Consider the following 11057-nt stretch of genomic DNA (forward strand, 5'->3'; position numbering starts at 1 on the left):
CATTTACACAGGGGTTTCCAGCCCTAGATCCCAGAGCCTGGCTGGCTTGGTGATTCCATGGCCAGCTGCCATGCGACCTATGGGTGGGGGGGGAGGGGGAGGGAGACGGGGAGGGAGGAATGACTTCGCCTCATCTGCCTAGAGCTGGGCCTGGGCAGTAGTTAGGGTTACTGTATGTCCGTATTTTCCTGGACACGTCGGGCTTTTTAGTTGTTAATCGCCATCGGGGAGGATTTTTTAAATATATAAAAACGTCCGGAAAATACGGAGGTATGATAACCCTACCCACTACCCCTCTCTCCTCTTGGGGTGTTAGCTCGCTGCAGCCTGCGGATTGCAACCCCCACCCCACCCCCCTGTGCTGCTGCAACCCCGCACCCCACCGCTAGGAGCGGTGGCGTCTCTGTAGGCAGCTGCGGGGGACCCGTGGCCGCTTCTCCGTCCTCTGAGTATCCCCCGCGACTCTGGCAGAGCCTCAGTCTCCCCCCTCCGCCCCAGCCGTGCAAGGAGCTCCCCCCCTGCCAGCGGTCCGTGCAGCTGGGGCTGCCTCCCCCCCCCCGGGGGCCCTGCCCGGGGGGGGGCCTGGCACAGGGGAAAGTTTCTCGGCATGCGGCAGCTCCCGGGAGCCTGAGTTCCCCCACCCGGGAAGGGTCCGCGCTGCAGCACCTCCCGCAGCCGCCCGGCCTGAGCTGCCGCAGCCTCGCTGGGTCCGGCTGGGAGCGGGGTGGAGGCTCCCATGAGCCTGAGGGCAAGGCCCAGGCTACGCACGCAGCACTTCTCTGCTCCAGCCTGACCAGAGAGGGAGCCGCGGCTGGAATGCAGCCTCGCAGGTGGGAGCACGCTGGGGTTGGGATGCCCAGCTTGGGGGCAGGCCCGGGGCCTGAAGCAACTTCCCGCCCCCCCCGGCTCCGGCTGCTACTGCGCCTGGCCTGGGGTGCACGGGCTGGAGAGCGTCGGGAGCCGGGAAAGTTGGAGCCCGGGGAGGAAGTGGCTGTTTTGGGTGGCTGGGAGGAGGGGGAAATGTGGCGAGCTCAGGGGAGGAGGCGGGGCTGGGATTTGGGGAAGGGGGGACACTTTGGGGAAGGGTTTGGAATGGGGGCAGGGAAGGGGTGGAGTTGGGGGGGCCGTGGAGTGTCCTCCTTTTTCAATGTACAAATATGGTAACCCTACATTTGCTGTCTGGTCACCCTACCTGCAGCAGCACTGGCCTGCGTCAAGTACTGGCTGGTGGAGGGTGCTGGGCCCAGTGGCCGCCACTCCACCCTGAGGTGAGCCCAGGCCAGGTCCCACTGCACACTGGGAGATGTAGAAGGGCTGCTGACCCCAGCAGAACCCTGGCCATTAACCGAGTGGAACCAGGCTGGTCTCAGGACTCCAGCAGCAGATGCAGGCCGGAGGCTCCAGCGCAGGATGGGCTCCAGTGCCCCAGCAACATGCAGGCTGCAGTCTCCTAGTGCCAGCCCTGGGCCTGCAGGCTCCATCTGTCCCAGTCCGGGAGCAGGCGGCTGGGCTCGCTCCGGGGGCGGGGAGTTGCGGTGCCGCCGACTCTTCTCATCCGGGAAGGAGAAGACGCTGTGTGATGGCACAGACCCAGCCCTCGGGGAGAATGGGGCCCGGCCGGCCACCAAGCGGCAGCAGTGCTGCTGTCATGATGGGCCCTTGCCCCCAGGCCAGAGAGCTCAGGGCCAGGAAGGACCAGCAGGATGAGTGTGAACTCAGACTAGAGTCCAGTCAGTGGCTGAGTGGAGAAAACACACCCCGTCCCTCCATCCAGTCTGGAGTGAGACCCCCGCGGCCCAGGAGAGCTGCCCTCCGGGCAATCGCCCTGCCTCTTCCCAGGCCAAGGCAGGGACGATTCAGGCCTGTTTAGTGAGAGCTGGGTAAGGACGAGCCACGTGGCCAGGAGCCCCCCTCCTCCCGAGCACACCAGGGTAATCTAGGGCATTGGTTCTTAAACTGGTGGTTGCAACCCCTCAGGGAGTCACAACCCGGTTATGTGGGGGGTTGCAAGCTCCAACCCCGAGCCCTGGGCCGGGCTGCCAGCCCCAACCTCCTCCAGCCCAGCTCCACCCCCAACTCCACTCCACCTCCAGCGCTGCTCCACCTCCAAAGAAAGGGTGCCAAATAGAAGTTTGCCCAGGGCGCCCTTTTTCCTATGGCTGGCCCTGGTACTGAGACAACATTAGAAGGCTTGATTTGCAGCTGAACAAGTACTGTATTAATTAACAGTCAGAGACACAAGTGCAAACTTTTTCCTGAAAATAATGGCCACTTGTACTCCTAAAACCGCTAAAAAACGAAAGGATTTCGAGTCTTACATTAAACTTGGCTTTACCAGGATCATCACCTCTGGTATTGAAAAATCGCAATGTGTCATTTGCTGTGAAGTTTTGTCTGCTGAATCAATGCAACCATGCAAACTGCAGTGACATCTTGAAACTAAACATCCTGGGCATAAAAATTGAAACATGGATTTTTTCCAAACACAGAGAAGAAGCAACAAAGGTCAATTCATTTTAAGCAATAGGGTTTAAAATTAGTATTTAACAGTTTTAAATATCAAAAATGTGCTTTTAATTTCTAAGGGGGGGGTCGCACGCAGAGGCTTGGTGTTCGAAAGGGGTCACCAATACAAAAAGTTTGAGAACCACTGATCTAGGGCAACATCTGGGTCCAGACAAGCCCCATGTTGCAGTGGGTGGTGCTGGTTCCCCCCTCAAGAGGGGAAGGTCCATTTCCCACCCTCTCCCACATGACTCTTAGCCCTACCCCCAGGATCTGGCCTCTCTGGGCTCCGGAGTTGGGCAATGCCAGCCTGTGATGAACTGGGACTGTTCTTAATGTGGTCTTTGAATGCTGAGTGGGGAGTGTTGCCTGGGAAGGCAGGGAGTGTGGCTAGGATAGTCTGCATGGGGGGGGGGATGGGAGACTGGCCGAGGGAAGATACCTGAGCATGTAACATGAGAACCCAGGAAGGGGTTAGAGGCCAGGTGACACCTTTGCCCGGGAAACTGAACAAAGGGTGGGGGGAAAGTTTCAGAGCTAGCTGGTGGAATGGCTGGGAGGCAGACGGGGCTCTGACCTCCCAAGGGGGCTGGGGTGCCCTGGCACCCCAAGATGGACCTAACTGAGGGGGTCCTGTTGTCTGTACCTGAAAGACCTGTCTTGGACTGTGTCCCTGTTGTCTAAATAAACCTTCTGCTTTACTGGCTGGCTGAGAGTCATGGTGAATCGCAGGAAGCCGGGGGTGCCGGGCCCTGTGTCCCCCCACACTCCGTGACACAGCCTGAGAGCAAGGAGCCCAGGAGCTGGCATGGAGAGTGTGAACAGGAACCCTCCCACCCCCCCCGAGGAGTGGGGGAGTGTGGAGAGCACCCCGTGGGGAGCCTGCAATATTTGTGCAGGGAAGGGGGGCATGGTCCCAGGGGCTGGTGAATCCAGGCCCACCCTTGCTCCCTGGAGCATGGGCAGCAGCATCGGGGACCAGCGCTCCCTACAGCTGCTAGAACAGTGACACAGATGGAGCCCCACCTCAGCCAGCTCCCCCATGTGGAGAGGGCCCCAGGAGAAGCAGCTGGGCCCAGCACACCCCCTCCCCACGGAGCAGAGACCAGAGCTTACAGTCTCAAATACCTCAGTGTGGGTCCACTCAGCCAATGCTAACAGCTCCTCCTCTCCCCGCGCGGGGTCCAGCCCTTCCTCCTCGTACTCCGTCAGGTACTCAGATTCCTCACCTGGGATGGGAGCACACATGGAGCTGGCAGTTGCTCCTGGCCTGGCCTGGCCCGGCCCTGGTGCCCCTCAATCCCGACCTGCAGCCCCCACTTCTATCCCAGCCCTAGCCCCCATCCCCCAGCCTTGCTGGGGCCCCAGAATCCTACTGGAGTGACATGGGCAGAGAGCCCTGTGTCGCACCCCCTGCCCCCACTCACCATCAGCGTAGCCTTCGGACAGGTAGCTCTTGGCTGGCTTGATGCAAGACACGATCTCAGCCAGATCAGTGAACCCCACGCTGGGGCAAGTCAGCACCTGGGGGGGGGGGTGAGAGCCAGGCTAGAGATGCCCCTGCCAGGTAGCCCTGGGGGGCTGGGATACAGGGAGGAAGTGCTATGTGGGCTGAGCTAGAGAGTGGGTGGTTCAGGAGGACTCCAGTGGGTGAGGACAAGGAGTGGGGGGCATTGTGGCAAAGGGTGTGGGTCAGGCTCTCACCCCATGGCTCTGAGTCCAGCCCGAGGGGATCCCCCACTTCGCCAAGGGGCTCGGCCTAAGGACAAAGGGACCAGAGCCACACGGTGGCCCCTGCTGGAACTGGGGTCTGCACTGATGAGGGAGGGCACTTCCTTGCCAAGCCCCCCCACTCCCCTTGGAGCCCCCAGCCCTACTACTTGGGGCGCCAGGGCTGAGCTGGTTGTTCCCCTGCCCCAGACACTGGCGCTGTGCCATGGGGCTGCCACAGCCAGGACCCTGTAGGAACATCAGCTTGGCACAAAAGGGAGCTAAGTGGCTGGAGTGTGACGAGGCACAAACTGTAGCTACCCATCCCCTGCTGGCCCATGCCCCACTGTTGCCCCTTCACTCACATCCATGCGCTTGCTCTCGTAGAAGTCGGCCGAGCACCGGTCCTTCACCGTCTTCTCAATGATGTCGCCGCGGCTCCAGCCGCTGGACATCACCTTGCCATGCTGGTAGCCCACGTCCTGCATGAGATGGATGGGCAGGATGAGGGGCCCACTCCTTCCAGCCAGCTGCGGGGGGACTGGCCAGGCAGCACCCGCTGCAGAGCAAGACATGGGTTTGCCCTGGGTGCTCCAATGCAGCTGGGGGGCTGCTCCCCACAAGGGTGGCCATCAGATTTCCAACCCATCCCCTCAAGCAGGGCCTCTTCCTCCCCAACCTGGGCACAGCCAGTGGCCCAGATCAGGGCCTCCCACCCTCCCCACCCCCGGCCAAGCGCAGCCCCCAGTCTCCCACACCCTGCTGAGCACTGACCCCCCCCGCCCCCCCAAGATCAGGGCCTCCCACCCACCCACGTCTGAGCAAAGACCCTCCCTCAGCCCCCCCAGATTGGGGCCTCCCACCCTCCCCACCCTTGCCCGAGCACAGACTCCTCTCCCCCTCCAGATCACGGCCTCTCACCCCCAGCCCAGTGCAGCCCAGGGCCCAGATCAGGGCCTCCCACCTCCCCGTCCCCAGCCGAGCACAGACACTTCCCCCACCCCCTAATCAGGGCCTCCCACATTCCCCACCCCTGTGGCCCAGGCCATCTGGACTCACGTAGATCTCGTCGAACTTGCCAAAGTCCATGGTTTTGAAGCGGTCGATGGGCAGGCAAATGTATTCACAGTAGGAGCTCGACTTTACCACCTCCAGCTGGCGCACACACGACACATATGGCGGCGATCCAGTCGCGTCTGGCCTGTCGGGCACCTGTATGTGTGTGGGGATGTGACGTTATTGACATAAACTGGGACCATATAGATCATTGTTGCAACCAAGGTCCTGTAGTGGCACCCAAATCTTGTATAAGGGGGTCAAATGGGGTGTCTAAGACAAGGTTATGGTTTACTGGTTATGATTAGGCTGTCTATATGTGTGTATCAGTTTTGTAGTTGAAGTTATGAATATTGGCTCTATACTGTCTGTATGACAAACTTATGCTATGCTTCTGGGTGACATCCCAGACAAGCTGGGATTAGCTCTGCCTAGCCTGCTTGATGGCCCATTAAGGACCATCAGCTATACAATGGACTCATTGAGAGAAGGCCAATATGCCTTCAGACTCAGCAAAGTATGCAGGGACTGGCCCATGTGACTCCAGGCTCCATTTTGCTGTAATTTTCCACAGTGAGAACAAAGAGGTGTTCTTACACCTGGAAAAGACTATATAAGGCTGATGCCTCATCTCCATTTTGTCTTCAATCCTGCTTCATACCTCTGGAGGAACTTTGCTACAAGCTGAAGCTTTGAACAAAGGACTGAGGACCCATCCCAGCGGGGGATGTATTCCAGAGACTTGATTTAAACCTGCAGTTTATTCTATCGCTGCTGCAATCCTGAACCAAGAACTTTGCCATTACTGTATGTAATTGATTCCATTCAACCAATTCTAACTCTCATCTCTATCTTTTTCCGTTTATGAATAAACCTTTAGATTTTAGATTCTAAAGGATTGGCAACAGCGTGATTTGTGGGTAAGATCTGATTTGTATATTGACCTGGGTCTGGGGCTTGGTCCTTTGGGATCAGGAGAACCTTTCTTTTACTGGGGTCTTGGTTTTCATAACCATTTGTCTCCATAACGAGTGGCACTGGTGGTAATACTGGGAAACTGGAGTGTCTTAGGAGATTGCTTGTGAGACTTGCGGTTAGCCAGTGGGGTGAGACCGAAGTCCTCCTAGTCTGGCTGGTTTGGTTTGCCTTAGAGGTGGAAAAAACCCCAGCCTTGGGCTGTAACTGCCCTGTTTGAGCAATTTGTCCTGAGTTGGCACTCTCAGTTGGGTTCCGCCAGAACCGCATCGTCACAGGGGAAAAACAGGAGTGTCCTGCAAGGGGGTGGATCAGCCCCACCCGGGATAGCATCCTGGGGCAGGGGGCTGCAAGGGACAGTCCCTTCTACGTTCTGCAGGTCTGACCCCCCCCCCAGCTGGCTCAGTCCAGCTGAGTGGCCAGAGCCGGATCCCAGCAACTGCCACTGGGGCATCAGGAGTGACTGTGCCCAGCCAGCCTGAGGGAAGCCACTGGCTGCCAAGGCAGGCCCACATGCTCAGGCAGGAGCAGCCCTGGGAGGCAGGGACTGTGGCAGAAGGGACCCTGCCAGCACCTAGGGCTATCGCTGCCCTTGGGGTAGAGGGCAGAGGAAGGGCAGGGGAGAGGGATGGTGAAGAGCCCCAGCCCTGGGTGGGTGGGGCCCGCCTGCCTCCCCTCACATGCCCCCTGGCCTGCAGCATGGAACGGGTGCAGCAGCAAGCTTTTTACAAAATGGAGTAAGCCTTTTAAAATGGGGCTTGAATGACAATCTGGCAAACAGTGAACAGAAGTTATAATGTAGGCAAGTGTAATGAATGGTGAACAGAAGTTACAATACTGAGATACTGAAAGAGTGCAAGTCTCAGTGACTTAAACAGGAATCGGATTGATATTGAAACTTACAAAGGCAGCTGGCTGAACAACTGTAGCTCTTAACAAGCAGCTTAATTGAGCTAAGCAGCAGCGGACTTAACCGGGGGAGCTCAACAAGCAGCTTAAAAATCAATTAGCCAGTTATTGGGGTAAGTGGTTTTATGAATGAATGTGGTTTCATTCATAAACTTGACTTATGAAGTTACATTGATAAAGTGAACAATTAAAAACAATTTCACTGATCAGTTCTACACAGGTGGCCGGGGTGACGTGCCCGGAGGCAGCAGGAGAGATGGGGCAGGGTTCCCCTTGGAGGGGGCTCTCGGGCACAGAAGCCCCCAGGGCAGGGCAGGGCTCACCTTAACCTTCTGGGCCCAGGGATTGAGGCGTTTCCACAGCAGCCACCAGCCTGAGAGGCTGTCCCCGTAGTTGCAGAGGTCAGTCTCGTCCTGGCTGCCCACGTCGATGGCGACCACTGATTTGGGGCCCAGGTTCCGGGCAATGTCCACTAGTGTCAGAGAGAGCGTGTCAGGGGCAGCGGCCTGGCAGAAAGTGGCACTGCCGGCTCCCCATGCTCCTGCCTGCTGCCATTAGGGCAGCTCCCCGCCCCAGGCCCCAACCCTCAAACACAGCTGGGGAGCAGGGCAGAACCCCAGCCACAAGCAGGAGGTGGGGAGCAAAGCCAGGTTTGCAGCAACCACTTTTCTCCCCTCCTCCCCATTTGCATGGGAGGCATGAGCAGCAGGAGAGCGGGCGGGGTAGGTGGGGGTGGCTCCTCTGCACCAGGAAGTCCAAGGACCCTGTAGTAGGGTTGAGCCGGGGCTCTACCCTCCGAGATGGAGGGGTGCCACACCGGCTCACTAAATTGCGGACAGCCTAACCTCAGGTCCCTTTACGCAAGGGCTGTGCGGCTCTCAGTTCAGGAGCTCAGGCCCTTAGGTAGGGGCTGAGTGCTAACTAACCGTCTAAGCAGGCCCAGGCCCTGGGTCAGGGCGGGGCACAAACAGTCACAGCTCAAGCCCTTTGGGGCAGGGGTTGAGCAAACAAGCAGTTAAGGGGCCCAGGTTCCTACCTGAGCGTTGGGTGAGGGGGAAGCCTGCCACCCGTGAGTGGGGGTGGCAGGGGGGGACGCAGGCCCACCCACTCCACTGCATCCCAGCCCGGGGCCCTAGCAGCGGTTACTATCGCTGCCGGTCAGTGGGGTATCCTGACCGAAACACACTGACATCGGCTCACAGGCCTCTGCAGCCTGACCGGGGTCGGCTACCCCCGGGCTACTTCCTTGTTCCCCCTCGGGGCTTACCTCGGCGGCGATGCCGGGTTCGGGCTAGTCCAGCAGCATCGGCTCCTCGGGTGCGGGGCTTGGGGGCTGGTCCGGCAGCTCTTCCCCAGGATAGCTGGCACGGGGCAGACTTGACTCCTCCTCGGGGCAGCTGGTCCGGGGCAAGCTGGGCCAGTCCTCCTCAGGATAGCTGGCACGGGGCAGGCTGGGCCAGTCCTCCTTGGGGTACCTGGCGAGAGGGAGGCTTGACCGGCGCGGGGCGTTAGCAGGCGGCTCGCGGCCTGCGGCTGTCTCCCAAGCGGCAGCTCGGCCCGGGACGTCTGCTCTCTTTGGCGGTCTGCCTCTCACTGAGGTCTGCTGGCGGGCTTTTATACTTCCGGGTCGGGGCCGTGACCTCAGAGGGGCAGGCCCCGGACCCGGTGGCTCTGCCCACGCTGGGATTGGAGGAAGCTCGGCCCTGTCGGAGATGGAGGGATGCCACACCGGCTCACTACAGACCCCTTCCCACTAGCACTGCCCAGCTGGCCAGGCGGGGAGCTTCCCAGTGCAGGCTCCAGCATGGCCAGATCTTCCCCATCCCCCCTCTGACTTTCTCAGTGTGAAGTGCAGGTCCAGCTCACCCAGCCTGCCCCTGCTGGCTCTGTTCTGCCTGGGAGCTCCCCCTCCATGGCACATTCAGAGGGCAGTAGGAACCAGCAAGTCGTCCCATGCAAGGACCCCTAGCCAGACAGGCTGCAGCAGGACTGTCCCATGCTGAACTCTGGACTCGGAGCTTCGACAGGGACAGCCTGTCGCAGTGCTGGGGAGGGCCCAGTGCAGCTCCAGGGGCAGAGCACAGCTGCTGGAGCAGTGTGTAAATGGCTGTCTGTCAAAGACCTGCTGAAGGCTTTACCCAAGTCTGTGACTGCCAATGGGTGCAGTCTCTTCTGTTAGACTGCATGGAAGGAGCAATGAAGCCCCTTTATGTAGTGTGGTAACTAAACAGAAGCCATTGCCCAAGGCCCTGGGTGGGCCACATGGCAAGACCAACCATACGCTGAACTGCGTGGGCTGAAGGCTTCCCTGTAAGTTTTTGTAATATTTTTTGGAAAGTGTGTGACTCAGTTTCCCTATTGTGTAATGCCACCCCCTGGGTATGAAGGGGTTAATCACTCCTCAGGGACGGGGAGATGAGGTGTGGTAAAATTCTTACCTTTCCAAAAGGCGAGTGCACCTCTTGTGCTTTCTCATTTACCTGCTGCTGAAAGGCTCCTGTTTACATAGGCTGGGGTTTGGGGATGCTGGAAATGGGCTGCTGAAGGGCAGTACAGTAATTGATGTCTTAGCAAAGATCCAAACATCGAAGTGCAGGCTACTAGGAGCCTATCTAGGATTGAGGAGATGAAGTGGAGTTTGGCATCAGGGCAATTCAATCCCATAGCTTTATGTTTTGGCCATGTGGGGTTAGTCAGTCCTGCTGTAAATAACCACATGGGCTCCTTCTGGAGGCACAGCATTCAGTGAGGATACAAGCCACCTGGAGAGTTGGGGTGACAATATTCTAAACTTTGAGAGTTCCATAGATACTACCTGATAAATGGACAGATCCCCAGGGTACAACCTTGAACTGTGGGACCACTGTGCCCCCTTAACTCTCCCACCTGGGCTGTCTCCCATGATGCGTTGCTAGTGTCAAGCAGCAAACTCTTCCAGGTGCTGTGATCACTCAGTCAACAACATGCAGGGACACACCCAGCTAAATTGCATGAATGCTCTAAGCCACTCATGAACCATACACAGGGAAACACCAGCAAATCCCCCCAGCTTTGCACCCCAGAAATGTACCCTCTTACACTGCTCACAACCGTCTCTTGAACAATGCAAGCTTATTAATTCGTTCACCACTTCGTCAAAGGTGAGCGGACATGCACCAGCGTTTGTAATCTGAGCAGATTCCCCAAGCGCTTTAGACAGACTCATTGGTAAGGATAAATCATTGTTTATTAACTACAGAAAGATAGATTTAAGTGATTATAAGTGTTAGAGACAGAGGTTAGAATTGGTTACATAAGAAAGAAGAGGTAAATCATAGACTAAGCAAAATTTAAATTAAACAGTTTCTCACCCCGCTAGATGTTCCAGGCAGTTTACAATTCTTATTACACAAGCTGCATTCCCTCCTCAGCCTGGGCCCAATCTTCCCAGTTCAAAGTCTTTTCTTCCAAACATTCTTGTTGCCTTCAGAGTAGATAGGGGAAGAGAGAGGTGGACTAATGAGGTCACGGTCCTTTATTTTATACTCAGTTATATGCCTGGAAAAATCCTGGCTCAAACATGGAGTCAAGCATCAGGTGTCTTGAGGTGCCTTGTTGAGTCAGAGTTAAGCAATCCCTATTGTGTGGATGTGACACTAACTCCCATACTCATTCATATATGGTTGTGATATTTCATACAAAGCATGCCATGTAAGGTACATGAAAGATCATGATCTGCTGAAACCCTTTTTTCTGTCCAAATATGTATATCATTACTGTGTATAAAGCTATGAGATTATGCTGTACGGTTGCTACTAAATAGGCTGTAAATTTGCTAGTGGCATGCAAAGGGTCCTTAAATTTTGAAAGTGTTCCCTACAGTATGCTTAGGTAATGGAGGATTGACACACTCTAGGTTTACA

General features: G+C 57.1%; 1 protein-coding gene across 1 annotated transcript; it reads right to left on the reverse strand.

Annotated features, from left to right (window-relative positions):
* Positions 1–3: 3 nt before the first annotated feature.
* Positions 4–10057, reverse strand: LOC113407118 (neuropathy target esterase-like). The gene is made up of 9 exons (XM_026655424.1): positions 10042–10057; positions 7479–7627; positions 5275–5427; positions 4581–4697; positions 3933–4029; positions 3695–3734; positions 1889–1936; positions 1193–1317; positions 4–77 (listed from the first exon to the last, which is right to left on the reverse strand). The coding sequence occupies exons 1-9, from the start codon at positions 10055–10057 to the stop codon at positions 4–6; spliced, it is 819 nt and encodes a 272-aa protein (XP_026511209.1).
* Between the last annotated feature and the right edge of the window lie 1000 nt (positions 10058–11057).

The sequence above is a fragment of the Terrapene carolina genome, unplaced genomic scaffold (genome assembly GCF_002925995.2).
Source record: "Terrapene carolina triunguis isolate 2854851 unplaced genomic scaffold, T_m_triunguis-2.0 Scaffold16, whole genome shotgun sequence".
Classification (NCBI taxonomy): domain Eukaryota; kingdom Metazoa; phylum Chordata; order Testudines; family Emydidae; genus Terrapene; species Terrapene triunguis.